The 15,772-nt window shown below is 39.6% G+C and overlaps 1 protein-coding gene and 1 long non-coding RNA gene across 2 annotated transcripts in view; one reads left to right on the plus strand and one right to left on the minus strand.

Annotated features, from left to right (window-relative positions):
• The window catches only part of LOC138696985 (transcription factor Sox-21-B-like), a 63,267-nt gene extending 55,371 nt beyond the window's left edge, over positions 1-7,896 (plus strand). The window contains exon 2 of the mRNA XM_069822555.1: positions 7,176-7,896. Within this exon, the coding sequence (XP_069678656.1) occupies positions 7,176-7,761 (586 nt within the window). The 3' untranslated portion in view covers positions 7,762-7,896. The remainder of the gene's footprint in view (positions 1-7,175) is intronic.
• LOC138697194 (uncharacterized) overlaps positions 1-15,772 on the minus strand; it is a 334,730-nt gene that overhangs the window by 165,861 nt on the left and 153,097 nt on the right. The window lies entirely within an intron of this gene.

A 15,772-nucleotide genomic window follows, 5' to 3' on the forward strand; every position in this document is an offset into this window, starting at 1 on the left:
CTCTAAGCTGGACTGACCATTGTGCACGAGATTTGTCTGTATCAAGGTGTTGTGGAAGGAATGTAAGAGCCATCAGGGCGCGAAGCTGGGTGGACAGGGGCGAGCCGATTGTGTTCGTTTATGGGCATTGTCTGCAGGCCACGACTCCGAGAGTCCATTGTTCTAGCCCAAAGGGCGTTCATACTGCTGTGCAGACACAATTTAAATACCTTTCATCTTGTTCTATAAAATCCAGATATTTTTAAAGCAACGAAACTCAATTAGTATAACGTTATTGTATGGCCTCACTTCTCTTACATCACTAGGTGCTACAGTGCCATCCCTCCCACCAACCAACAAATACCGCGCTTTCCCGTGTTTTTTTTTTTTTTGTATTATTTTTAGTTGTGGTTCGAGGCATGTGTACGTTTAGTGTTAAAAGTAATTCATATATGACAATATTTTGCATGCGAATGATTGCGAATTATATGTTTTCTTGTGAAAGTCTTGACTGTCCGATAAACTCGAAAAATAATGCATTTTTTAATCTTTTGGGTTGGATCCCCCTTTCGCTTGGGTTGGATCCCCCTTTGGTCTTTGATTTCTTCCGAGGTTTTCCACAGCCGTGGGACTGAAGCCGGATGGTCTATGGCGAGTCCTTGGCATCAACCCCTTTGATTAGATTACCCCCCTTTGATATGATTACCTGGTTGGGTTTTTCCGAGGTTTTCCCCAAACCAAAAGGCAAATGCCAGGTAATAGTTTGGCGAATCCTCGGACCTCACCTCATCTCACTAGCCTACATCTCACCAAAATATTGTAAAAAATTGCACAAAATTGTAAAAATTGTAGAAAATTACTAAATTGTAAAACTATAAAAATTTGTAAAAATTTTAATTGTAATATTGTAAAATTTTGACTTGTTCCACATCTTAAAGCTTCATTGCTCATGTAAGATCTATGGAATAGAATGAATGAATGAATGAATGAATGAATGAATGAATGAATGAATGAATGAATCCAGGAATGCATGAATGAATGAATGAATGCATGCATGAATAAATGAATGCATGCATGAATGAATGGATGAATGCATGGATGAATGAATGTATGCATGAATGAATGAATGAATACATGAATGCATGAATGTATGAATGAATGCATGAATGAATGAATGAATGAATGCATGAATGTATGAATGAATGAATGAATGAATCCAGGAATGAATGCATGCATGAATGAATGAATGAATGCATGAATGAATGAATGCATGAATGCATGAATGAATGAATGAATGAATGAATGAATGCATGAATGAATGAATGCATGAATGAATGAATGCATGAATGAATGAATGCATGCATGCATGAATGAATGAATGAATGAATGCATGAATGAATGAATGCATGAATGAATGAATGCATGAATGAATGCATGTATGCATGAATGAATGCATGAATGAATGAATGCATGAATGAATGAATGAATGCATGAATGAATGAATGAATGCATGAATGAATGTATGCATGAATGAATGAATGTATACATGAATGAATGAATGAATGTATGCATGAATGCATGAATGAATTAATGCATGAATGAATGAATGCATGAATGAATGAATGCATGAATGAATGAATGTATGCATGAATGAATGCATGAATGAATGAATGTATGCATGAATGAATGAATGCATGAATGAATGCATGAATGAATGAATGAATGAATGAATGAATGAATGTATGCATGAATGAATGCATAGCTTGACCGCAGCCTTGGAAACATTGCTTTCCGTCTGTCTGATCATAAAATAGGAACAAACGGTATTTCAGCCAATGAGTGTGAAGCAACTCGCTTATTGAACGATACCGTACCCACTATCTGCTTGGTGGGCTTAACAGTTAGTTCCCAAAGTGAAATGATGGAATGTGGATGGGGCGAAAAACCGAAGTGCGTTTCCTCAAACACCAGCAACCCACACATTTCAGTGCGACACTATCGCGAATTTGTTATACTTTATTCAGCATCAGAAAACGGATTTTTAAAAGTGATACGAGAAATTTTAAGAAAATTGTCACCATTAAAGCACGTCTCTGCCTATGATATTATAGAATCGCAGGAATGAAGAGAGATGCATTCCTCTGTTCATTGTTTCTATGACAACGTCTGCTGCTGAAATTGTAAGTCGTCAATCAGCTTTCCATTCCTTTCTCTCATTCCCCAGCTAGGCCTTTTGCTGATTTTTCTGTTCAATTAGCTTCTTCAGTTAGTGCTGAATTAGTTACACGGATTCTAAACTTCAAATTAAACGTTTTCAATGGCCGTAAAACTACATGAAGTGAAAATTACGAACTAACTTCCAAGAACAAGAGCAGATTACTGCTGCAGAAATGATGGACGTACCAAGGAGGACAGGGTATCAAATAAAGGAATCACAACTAGATTACGTCATGTAACCAACATAAAACAGAATATTGTTAGGTATGGAAATAATTGGTTACAGTATGGTAAACGAATGAATAATAATACATTGCCCCATAAAATACTAAATTATATTCCCTCAAGAAAACAGAGTTTAATCCGTCCTATGAAAAAGTGACAACAAAACCAGAAATACAGCCATAACAGGTCTTCAGACGTATGCTATAAAGACGAAGGTAGTTTTCAACCGATTTCGTTTAGGCTATTTTTATTTGTTAAGTCGACATTTCCTGTAATCCCTGCTACAGAACTTTAAATTATTTTATGCTCGACCATGCCGAAATGTAGTAATTATACACCTGGTAGCAGTCCTTTAATGGACCTCATTAAAATACACCTATTCATTAAAGTTCAGGTTTTCGATTATTCTCGGATATGCTATCGAAAGACAACGAGGGAAACGTCACGGAGGCTGGAAATCCAATACTGTCGCAGAAGGTTATGTTCTGTTACTATAATAATTAGCGTTAATTGTTAATAATATTCAAATATATTCAATTTGTCATCTCGTTTTTCAATTCTAAATCAATTTCCAGGTTATATCAAAATTAGTTCATGTTATTCTCTGCATTACATCAAGGTTAATGACATTATTGTTCCTCGGAAAAAAATCAATACTTTCGCGTCTGCGCACATCTCACAATTTACGAGCTATGAACAAGGTCACTTCCGATCTTCTGTCAGATACAAATAAAATGAATACTTCTGAATAATTTCAAGTTAGAAATATGGTCGAGCAAAAAAGTCGTATGAAACTTGCCTGTAATGGTAATTAAGACGCTCGTCTTAATTACTACCATTATAGGCTCGTTGCATAATGTACTAATTTCTGTTCTACAATATTATTCTTTAATTCGTCTTAAGTTCACTTTGTTATTAAAATAATAAAATTATAGAACTGTAAAAAGTGTTAGAATTGTATCAAAAAAGGAAATATACCTCAGGTAATTGGACGGCATTACCCCTTCATCAGTGGTTGGTGAACGCACTAAAGCAATGACCAAATCATATAATACGTCAGATTACGCAGAACATCACTAACAACAACAATACAGAAACAGATATGAATCTACACACCGCACCGAAAATCCGCAATTAAAAATATTACAAAAGTGTGAAATATACAATAACATATCCACAACATGGCATACTCAACACCCAACCACAATTCAATACACATATATTACTCCATATAACACAAAAATATTCCCACCACAGATGACAGGAAACACCAAACCAAGAGTTACAGCAGTTCACAAAACCCTGACGATGACAAACGGTTATCCAAGACATTACCATTTGTGCTGTCTGGATCTAAATGAGGTTCACGTCGATATTTTCATTTCCGTAGCTATGGCGACTAGGCATTCATTAGGCCTATTGGTTACTGTCTTTTGTTTTCCACTATTTCAGACGTTGTTGGTAGTTCCACCACTAAAACCCAATGTTTCAAAATAGATGTAGACCTATAGTTTTTACCTATTACTTGTGTAGACGAACTGGTCGTAGGAAAAACAGGAAGTCTCATATTATGTTCATTAATACACTGTTGTGGAATGCATGGAAAGACAGAAGGCTATCAAGTAATCTAGATATGAATCAACGAGACAAATCAGGGTAGGAGAAGAAATGTCAGAGGGAAGTGGAATAGAGAGAGGAGTACAACAAAGATAATCTTTATCACCTGCCCTATTAATCATCTTCTTGGTGAATTTAGTGAAGAACTGTGTTCAGAACAATGAAGGGGTGATAGTAGGAGGAAGAAGACTCAAGCTCATAAGGTTTGCTGATCATATGGCGTTGTTGTTAGCAGAAGAAAATTGTAAATTACGGTTTATTTAACGACGCTCGCAATTGCCGAGGTTATATCAGCGTCGCCGGTATGCTGAAATTTTGTCCCGCAGAAGTTCAAATGCCAGTAAATTTACTGACATGAAGTTATCGCATTTAAACATACTTAAATGTTATCAACCTGATCTGGGATCGAACCCGCATTCTTAGGCACAGAAAGCAAGCACTCAACGACTGTGCCACCCAGGCCGACAGAAGACGATATGGTACATGGGATATACTTCTGGAGCTAAATGACAGCTGTGAGCAGTATGGGATGAAGACAAGGTGAAGACTATGGTTATCCGAAGAAAAATGAAGAAAGTAGACATGGGAATTCGTAGTGAGGCAGTAGAGCAAGTGGACAGCTTCAGATAATTAGGGTGTATACTAAAAGCAGTAACATGAGCTGCTGCCAGGAAGTCAAAAGGAGGATTGCAGTGGTAAATGAAGATTTAATAGAAAAAGGAGCATCTTCTGCTGACCTCTGGAAAAAGAACTGAGGAAGAGAGTAGTGAAGTGCTTTGTGTGGAGATAATAGACAACATTAAGATAATAATATGAATCATATGTGAAGACTAAGGGGAAGACGGAAAAGAAGGAAGACTTGAGAATGCTGGTCTTGCCGATGGATGGATGGATGCATGGATGGATTGACTTAGTGCTGCTTATGATTAGGTTTTCTCCGGAGCGGTTGTTTGTGCGCTTTCAATCGGAGACCTCCGGTTACCTCCGATTGATGCCGCGCAGGTTGTATATGTGCTGCGGCGCAGACATGCACTTTCCGCTGAACATTCCTTTAATCGGATCAGGTAGCGATTGGAGTCCGCTGACGTCCCGCGTATCTTTTAAATAAGTGTGTAATTTTTGTTGTTTATTTTCTCTTTTTTATTTATCTCTCTTTCTTTCTTCTGCTCTTCTTTTTTTCTTGTTTTGCTTGAAGTGCTATGTTAGCTGACATTTTTTTTTCTAGTTTTGAAATTCATAGTATAAGTGGAAAGCCGTATTAGTTTTATGTCATTGATCAAATTAATAACATTAAAATTAACTGAAAACTAACGCAGAAGTGAAGCTTTTCAGTAGCTAATGTAAACATTTATAACTTTCCTGGAAACACTCGTTTATTCACAAACAGTTTTTGTCAATTATTATTCTAATCGGTTTAGTTTAACGTAAAATATATTAAGGGAGTTTCAGAATGGAACAAAAGAAACGTGTGATATCATTGGGTTAAAGTTTACTGTCCAAAATAATTTATTAAGATTCTTCACCAGACAGGATTGTGATCATTGTGTTAAAGGGTGTCAGCATTTGAACTGTCTCTTCTAAAACGCGTCACTCTTCCTCTGTAATAAAAAATACAAGCGGATATCAACTTAATGATAATTGTAATTATATTATTACCACACGTTTCTTTAGTTTCGTAATGAAACTCAATATTGTAATCTAATAACTCAAGTTGCCTTTTAAATATTCCATAGGCCTACAAGTTATGTATGATTTTTATTGCCTCGAAAGTTACGTTTTATAGAAATTTCAAGACTTTTTTTTCTCTAGACTGTGGACCTTTGGAACAATTTTGGAACAATAGCACTAAAGCAGTTCAAAAAAATCGTGTCAAATGTTTTGCGTAATTTTAAAACTACGAAAACGATGATATCACTAATTAACCGTCAATGTGTATCTGAATGGTAATAATTTATTTTTGACTGCAAGTACGAGTACCACAACCGCGGCTCTTAATGTAGCCTAAACACTTACATACCTACATTTTAAAATTTAGATCTACTGAGAGAATCTATCTAACCTGGTCCACGCCATAGAGATTTCCAAATACGGACCTGTTAGCGTCCTAGGAGCGTTTGGCTTTTCTGGCAACACAATCACCAACTCATATTTCATTTCAAGTAAGCGGCTCATCACTGAAGTTTGGAGTTTCATCTCGTAACAATATGCTGAATCAATCTTAGAGGGTCCTTTCTTGCTGAAATTCTTCTGCTTTTCAGTTTTTCATTCGCAATGTTCATTTTATTTTATTGGGTTATTTTACGACGCTGTATCAACATCTCAGGTTAGTTAGCGTCTGAATGAAATGAAGGTGATACTGTCGGTAAAATGAGTCCGGGGTCCAGCACCGAAAGTTACCTAGCATTTGCTCATATTGGGTTGAGGGAAAACCCCGGAAAAACCTCAACCAGGTAACTTGCCCCGACCGGGAATCGAACCCTGGCCACCTGGTGTCGCGGCCAGACGCGCTGACCGTTACTCCACAGGTGTGGACTTCGCAATGCTGCTCTGTCTGCACACAACCACGAAATTATTTATTAGAACTGTTATATATAAATCAAAGTAAACACGCTTTTTAAAAGAGTTCAAAAGTGTTTTGAACAGTTAAATTTACTTACTTACTTTCTTCAAGTTCGCGATTGTGCGATCGCTTCAAGTGATCTAACAAATTCGAAGTACCTCCACCCTTAGAGTGAATTCGCCCACAAAGTTCACAGCGTGCGACTTTATTATTACCTTCAACTAAATTAAAGAATTTCCATGTGACGGATAACCGATTTGGTGCCATTTTATTCCACTCACAACTACCGTCAGTCCGTACGCGCCGGTCGTCCTTGAGCTAACTGTCGCTTCGCTCCGAACCCCCGCATCCCTCCGTATGTCCCCTGTTCCACCTCCGGTAGTACCGGAGATCACCGGTGGAGAGCTTTATTCGTAATCTCCGATTCCTCCGCGGTAGTAGTCACTCCGATGAGCAGCACTAGATTGACTATTAGAAGTTTTAGGACGCCTTCCAGGGCCCTCATCGTAACTTACGTCGCACTCGTGTCATCACATGATTTTCACACTGTTTTAAAGCTTTGCATTGCGTGTTGCAGGGCGCTGCACATGAAGGAGCACCCCGACTACAAGTACCGGCCGCGCAGGAAGCCCAAGTCGCTCATGAAGAAGGAGCCCAAGTTCGGCTTCTCGCTGTCGCCGCTGATGGAGCCCCTGCACGGCATCCCGCGCTCGCTGCTGCCGCCCCTGCCCGTGCCGCCCCCGGGGCCGCACCCGCCGCCGCACCCGCTGGACGCCGAGCTCAAGTTCCCGCGCTCGCTGTTCCCGCCGTTCCCCTACCCGCTGTACCCCCTGCACCACGCCGCCAAGCTGCACGCCGAGGACCTGGCGTCGACCTCCGGCGGCGGCAAGTCCGCGGCAGACCTGGCCTTCCAGGCGCTGTACGGCAGCTCGCTGTACTCGCACGCGGCGGCTGCGGCGGCGGCCTCGTGGCCGGGCGGTCTGGGCGCCGGGGCGCCCTGCGTGGTGCCCTGCGGCTGTGGGCCCGCCTCCGACGCCGCGCAGGGCTCGCCCACGCCCCCGGACGCCATCAAGCGCCCCGTGGCCTACCTGCTGGTCAAGCCCGAGGAGCACTACGCGCCCACCGCCGCCGCCGCCGCCTCCGCCTCCCCGCACGTCATCTGAAGACCGCTCCCCGTTCTCCCGGACTCGGCGCGGGGGAACCTGGGGAGTCTGCTGGGAGCCGGCACGGACTGCGGCTGGTGGGGGGCGGCGGCGTCCACCTCCACGGCGCCCGCCGCCTCGGGGGCGCCCGACGACGCGGAGGAGCGCCCTAGCTCCACCAACAGCAGTCAATAGAAGACTTGTTACTTTGTTACTGTTCACTGTTCGTATACGGCGTCGAACTCTCACTGATCCCTGATTTCAGGACAAGTAGGTCGGCAAGTAGCTGTAGTGAGTACCGCAGGGAGCGGATTTTTATGTACCACAATACTGGGGTCTATACCAGTGTAAGTCGATTGAGGCCTTGTTCACATTAGCCTCGTGCATTAGAGGCGCTATGTTCGATTAAAGTTTGTCGAGAATGACGAAGTTCGATGTTCGCTCTGCAGGAGGAGGCCTGTCGCGTTTGTTCGGCCTTGTTATAAAAACATTCGCTGTGCTCCACTCTAAAGGCTCATTCACAATGAAAATTAAACATAACGTAAGCGTTAACTTAACGTTACAGTAAAATCAAGAAGTCATACCATCATTCACGATGGGAATATAAACATAACAGCAAACATACTTGGTAACCATGGAAACCTAACAACGACGCCATTTCGTCATATTCTGTCGTATACTTCAGCGCTCCACGATTGTGTTCTGTTTGCAAATCACGTAAGCATAAGCATGAAAGTTTGGAGTTTGCAAACTTTCATGTTAACGTCTTAAGGTAATGTTTATGTCAATGCTTATGTGAATCATTGTGAATGATCCCATTCGGTAGCCTGGGCACTAACATCTGTGTTTATGTTACGGTTATGTTGAATTTTCATTGTGAATGGGCCTTTACTCTTTCATGTTTTAACCGCTAAGGATTTTAGCACAGATCTTGCGATTACTTTTGAAATAACATGAGTTCGCAATATCTTGGTTCATGTTCGAACATTGCAGGACACTAGAGCTGACTGCACGATGAATCTAGTGAAGCGTGCTTGCTATTTGTGATTATAGAGACACAGAATGATCTTCAACTCAATAGGCCTCTACCTCACATTCGAGATGTCATTGAAACGACTTTAAACCCATGCCTATGATAGCAATTACATCTCACGTTATACAGCCCGATCGATATTGCAGGTATCCATTATACTAACAATATTATTACTAGTATTTTTCACATTGCTCCTCAAAAGAGAGTTATGGTTTATCAGTTTAAATGAAATATTTAACCACATTATACTGTACATACCGCATAGGTCGTTGGTTTGCAATAGAGATATGAATATAGCCTAATGGTTGAACATTCAACTGAAAACCATTGACATACTCCCTCTGTTATCCGATCTGTCCACATTAACAGACTATGTCTTTAATATTCAAACATAATAGGATCGCCAACATCTAATCACTCACCAACTGAACAAATGTAACTAATATAGCTAGCCTACTTTATCACTGAAATTACAAATCGGCTATACATAAGGACGATTTTATATAATAATAATAATAATAATAATAATAATAATAATAATAATAATAATACTTACTTACTGGCTTTTAAGGAACCCGGAGGTTCATTGCCGCCCTCACATAAGCCCGCCATTGGTCCCTATCCTGAGCAAGATTAATCCAGTCTCTATCATCATATCCCACCTCCCTCAAATCCATTTTAATATTATCTTCCCATCTACGTCTCGGCCTCCCCAAAGGTCTTTCCCCCCTCTGGCCTCCCAACTAACACTCTATATGCATTTCTGGATTCGCCCATACGTGCTACATGCCCTGCCCATCTCAAACGTCTGGATTTAATGTTCCTAATTATGTCAGGTGAAGAATACAATGCGTGCAGTTCTGCGTTGTGTAACTTTCTCCATTCTCCTGTAACTTCATCCCTCTTAGCCCCAAATATTTTCCTAAGCACCTTATTCTCAAACACCTTAATCTCTGTTCCTCTCTCAAAGTCAGAGTCCAAGTTTCTCAACCATACAGAACAACCGGTAATATAACTGTTTTATAAATACGATGGAAGAGTAATGGAACGGAGAAAAATTCCCTCCGGCGCCGGGATTTGAACCCGGGTTTTCAGCTCTACGTGCTGATGCTTTATCCACTAAGCCACACCGGATACAACCCCGACGCCGAACAGAAACGTCTCTGATTGAGTTCCAACTCTTGGGTTCCCTCTAGTGGCCGCCCTTTGCACTACGTCATAGGTGTCTATGAACATAGGACCGAAGTCCACACATGTGCTCAGGTGCACTCGTTATGAGTGACTAGTTGGCCGGGATCCGACGGAATTAGCGCCGTCTTAAATCACTTCGTGATTTACGCATATCATATATTATTTCAATGTACCGAAGTACATATGAAGGGTTGTATCCGGTGTGGCTTAGTGGATAAAGCATCAGCACGTAGAGCTGAAAACCCGGGTTCAAATCCCGGCGCCGGAGGGAATTTTTCTCCGTTCCATTACTCTTCCATCGTATGATGACGCAGAATATCTGCATGGAAATATCATATGTACTTCGGTACATTGAAATAATATATGTTTTATAAATTCTAACTTTCAGATTTTTCGACAGCAGACTGGATGATAAAATTTTCTCAACCGAATAATAAGAGGCATTTCCCATATTTATTCTGTGTTTAATTTCCTCTCAAGTATCATTTATATTTGTTACTGTTGCTCCCAGATATTTGAACTTCTCCACCTCTTCAAAAGATAAATTTCCAATTTTTATATTTCCATTTCGTACAATATTCTGGTCACGAGACATAATCATACACTTAATAATAATAATAATAATAATAACAATAATAATAATGCTAATATAAATGTTATAAAACTGACAAAATCTTTAACAATTGAGATTCATAATGCCTGTTTAAAATGATCAGGTCCACACCTGCGGAGTAACGGTCAGCGCGTCTAGCCGCGAAACCAGGTGGCCCGGGTTCGATTCCCGGTCGGGGCAAGTTACCTGGTTGAGATTTTTTCCGGGGTTTTCGCTCAACCCAATATGAACAAATGCTGGGTAACTTTCGGTGTTGGACCCCGGACTCATTTCACCGGCATTATCACCTTCATCTCATTCAGACGCTAAATAACCAAAGATGTTGATAAAGCGTCGTAAAATAAGCTACTAAAAATGATCGGATTGGCAACACTTATAAGCTAACTACTTCCTTCCTAGCGGAAGACATCTAGCACACTCCGACCCAATGCGGCAAATTAAGGAACTTCTATGAGAACCCAACTTAAGAGTTAAGCCCCGCTGACCCTGGCTGAGATCGTTCACTTGAACTTGGGTTTGATAAGCGAGGCCGCCTTCTCAAGACACCACAAGTCTGTAGCCAATGGCACGGAGTGGCGCGAACTTCTTCAATTCAACAGCGAACACGGAGTTGCGTCATTCGCAGAGGGGGGGGGGGGAATTGCCTCCGCTTCCTAGTTTATAACTATAACCAATCGGAATAAGGCGTACATAAAAATCCGCCCCCTAGAAGTCACTGACGGACCTGTACATACTTTACAGACACCTCTGTTATTTTGCAATAGTTGTGAGACTTCGACTGTCAAATTCAATGAATCGATAAAAATTATTGTGTTAGTCGAAGGACGACCAAGAATTTGAACTCTCTTGCCTATATATAGAAGTCGCTACGAGGGACAACAAATCGACATTTTTATGAAAAACATGTCGTGTAATGAAGAGAAGTATTTTGTACGGCAGTACTACATATCACAACTAGATTGGAGAGTCACAAGTGTTAACCTGGTGGTAGTTCATGTTAGTTCAAAACGGGTAAGTTATGCTGAAGAAATATTGCTCACTCACAAGCAATGTGTGCGGCGGCATAGTAGACTGTAGAACCTACTGGCATTCTTATAATTAACAATTAATTTCTCAGTATTTTGGTTGGTACGAATTAATTTCCTAGATTTACTTTCCTGGAAAAATTCAGCTGCACATTTTTAAACAATAATTTCTCATGAAAATCGAAATTCGTGATTTCCTGTGTTAGGTTTTATTTCAACAAACTAAAGCTCTGATCTCCATTACCGCAACATCTCCAAAATTAAAACTTAACAGTAAACTAATTGCACATTGCAAATTGTAAGGAATAATTCCCACCTGCACATTTCAAGGAATTTCATTCAAGCACTTGAAGCCTCATTTCTGTACAACGGGAACCAGAGTCTATGGACAGGCGGAGCATTGCATGTGTTTCACCGGGCAAATCGCAATATAGCGAACGTAGAAGCTCCGCCCACGATCCCTTCCACTTTTCCCCTACTAGCTCATCAGACACTCTACGTGATAGGCGAGTGTTGTGTCGAATGCACATTTCATGTGGGTGGGGATAACTTCCCCTACTGGCGTTCGCTATATTGCGATTTATCCGTTACACCTCGAAGATTTTGTTAACTGAATTTATTATTCTGCCATAAAATTAAGTGCGATTGGTTCAAAGATCATTTTCGTTGTTTTGCTCCTTCCATTCCAACTGACATGACCCAGTTTGAACACGTGCACTGTTGCTGTACATTAGGGTACATTTCTTGGTAAGACTGCGCGTTCACCCATTCACATACTTGAACCAATAGCAGAAAGTCTGAAAGTGCAATGCAGCCCTGGGACGGAACTCTGAACCCCCCTCCCATGTCAAACAAACGCACAGTGGGCACTGTGATGGATTTCAGGCGACTAGTGACAGCGAAAGTTCGTAAAAGATATGATGCAATCCGTCACTGCTTAACTGCCGGTCTCAGCAGGGGAAGGTAGAGTGAGGAGTTAAGGGGAAATCTGTATGATTCAATTGAGTTACTAGCGCCCAGCAACGTATCGACAAGCTCCGTCATTTCGTAAATATTGATTTTTCAGATCATTACTTAATCCAGAACTTGAATTATACCGTTTTCAGAATACTTTGTGTTACTTATTCACGAGCAGTTGAAAAGAAGTAAGCATTAAATTTCTCAAGTTTGCTAGTGCTGTACTAGGACCATGCTATAGTTGCTGTAATATGCTTGTACAGAGTTATGTTCACGAATAAAAAACGAGTGTTATTTACTTAAGTTAAGAAAATAATAAGTCATTTCGGTTTTCCCGAAACGAATACATATATATGTAAATTATTACAGCTAAGCAATAACGCTTTTAAGGATTATCTGAATAAAAATAAAACCTACTGGACTTGAATAGTCTACTGATCAAGTTATCTTCATCCAGCTCAGATTGTTATTAATTAATAATAATAATAATAATAATAATAATAATAATAATAATAATAATGATTTATTTAACCTGGCAGAGTTAAGGCCATACGGCCTTCTCTAACACTCAACCAGTAGTAAAAACTGCATTACAAAAAACACTACAAATTTACAAAGTACACTACAATTTCACACACAAAACTGAATAAGATAATAATAATAAAATGTAAACAACAAGTAAGTAGAAATCAGACATAATATATAACATACAGAAAGAAAGAAAAAAGCATAATAAAATGTGAACAGCAGGTCAAAATAAATGAGACATACAAAGTATAAAAAAAATAAGACAATTATTGATAATAATAATAATAATAATAATAATAATAATAATGATAAAAAATAATAGTAATAATAATGATAATAATAATAGTAATAATAATACTAATAGTAGTAATAAAATAGTGCAGTACAAAGCATACAATGAAGACAATATATAACAAACAGCAGAGAGAAATTAATTAAAGAGAATTCAAGAGCTGCCTGCAAAAAGGGTGCAGCTCTACTTTTGTCCAAATTAATGTTTTGCCTGTTTTATGCGTTAAAAAATTTGCCCGATCTTTTAGTGCAAGATCGGTGTGGTTCCGAGCGGAATAATTGGAGCTGAACCAATAATCGTTTCGTTGCAAAAAGAAGGCAGCTCCTGCAGCTATACACAGAGTGAATCGTAAGCAGTTCAGTAATTTCAGGGTGTTATTCTTCGAGATATTTCAAACAAAGAAGCTCAATAAAATTGTGCTCTTTTTACTTCCTTTTCGAGATAAAAATTGCTTTATATGAAATATTTCATAGCGTGTTCTAGGAAAGTAACTGATTTAATTCCCGAACTGTTTGGTCAGTTAAAGAGAGCAGTGTATTACGATAATAAAATATTTGAAAGAATTTTAGTTTAGTGCTTTAAACGTGCAGAAATTTGAGCCGAACAAATGTAACTTTTCGTTCTGCAAAGAAATTTTACAATGCTACATTTTGTTCAGAAATGCACGAGGTCAAATGAGGGAGATATCACTACCTGTTACTCACAGTTCCGTAGTTGTGACCGCTTCCAGGCAATTTGTCGAGTCTTGAGTACAGCGCAAGCTTCATGTCCAGACACTCCCCCACTCTTCCTACAGAGATCGGATGAGTCTACTTTCGAACTCGGTAGACCTTCCCTTCTACTCCTATCCCCTTCACATCGCGAGTGTCTTGACAAAATGCATGAGCTGTACGAAGCAGCACATGACGTGTACCTTCAAGTCAAGTCCAAGTTATCTGGTCCCTTTTGAGTTGTCACTTCCCTTTAGTTTCGATAGTCTTTTTTCTTTAATTCTATTAGGCATATATTTAAGTTTATCTGGGCAAGTTCAGACAACTTTCTGAAAAATTGCACACAGGACAAACCAGATGTCTCTAACTACGATGGACATTGGTGGTTTCACTTATACCTAACTTACTAAACTTTCAGTAACTGGCTTTTTTTAATGAAACACTTTTAAGCGTACTTCTTACATTCAGTCTTTTACTGACATTTCTCCCAACGTCCCAACAATACAGCAACTTTCGTACGAATCAACAGACAAATTCTATTTTCGATTTACAGTTCCGCAAAGAAAATGGCCGAGTCTTGATGGAGTCCATCTGTATGCAGGCAACAAGTTTCGCACCACTGTCCACAAGTAGCAAATATACAAGCGCTCTTGTTTACTGCACATGCGCAATGCGTTGTATTAGTAAAATTAAGCGGGCAATTTTCTTTTTCTGGAATTGTACATATTACACTGTTCGATTAGCAGCGTTAATATTAAAGTTCCTTCCTTCTTCCACAAACATTTTTCTTATATGCTACCGTACGTATTGACACAGCATATTCCGGTAAACCATTTAATAAACGGCAATATGACATTATGCCTCAATTTAATTTACATTAAAAACATAAAAGAATCATTCTACAATGCGTAAGAATAGTATTCATTATTAACCAATCACACCTATGAACCAAATGTTACTCTGGGAAAGTGCAATGTGTATTACCTTCGAGAAGAAGTAAAAATGTTGTGTCGGAAATTTAAGGAGAAATTGTTAACATTAAGCAGTATTGCCAACACTTCTGATCATTCCAATTTGTTGAGGCTTGTGTTGCAGTATTTATTAAGGTACATTGTGTTGTTATAGTTTATTAACTCTATAATTTTACATCGAGACTGTACATAGTGTATTTATAAATAAATCGTTGTAATGTCACAAACATCTGTTCTTATTTCCCGCCCTGTCTCTCTCTTTCTTCACAAAGCTACGGCGAGAAAACAGACACGACTGTCATTGGACGCTGATTGGTCACACAGCCCATGCACATTACTTGTTACTGAAAGTCACAATTGAGCAGTTCGCAGTTAATGAACTAGGTTTTAAGTTATCTTAGTTGATTAGTTTCGGCCTGGAGACCGTCTTCAGAACTGGTTGGTCTTCGCGTCTTCTGTTGTTTTCGTCTCCTGTGGGGATGCGTTTGTATAGTGTAGTGTGGAGTCGAATAGTGTGTGTGTTACGAAATTGAGTTGTGTGATGAGGATTTGTTGTGGATGTGTGTTTGTGTATCTGTATATTTCGTATTGTTCTAGTGTGTTCAGTTTCTAGTTCTTCGGTTGCATATGTAGAATTTCCATGTATGTGTGTAGGTCTATGTTGCTGTAGGTGTTGAAATTGTACATAGACCTATCAAACCGAAAAAAAAAA

This window comes from Periplaneta americana, chromosome 3 (assembly GCF_040183065.1).
Source record: "Periplaneta americana isolate PAMFEO1 chromosome 3, P.americana_PAMFEO1_priV1, whole genome shotgun sequence".
Lineage (NCBI taxonomy): Eukaryota > Metazoa > Arthropoda > Insecta > Blattodea > Blattidae > Periplaneta > Periplaneta americana.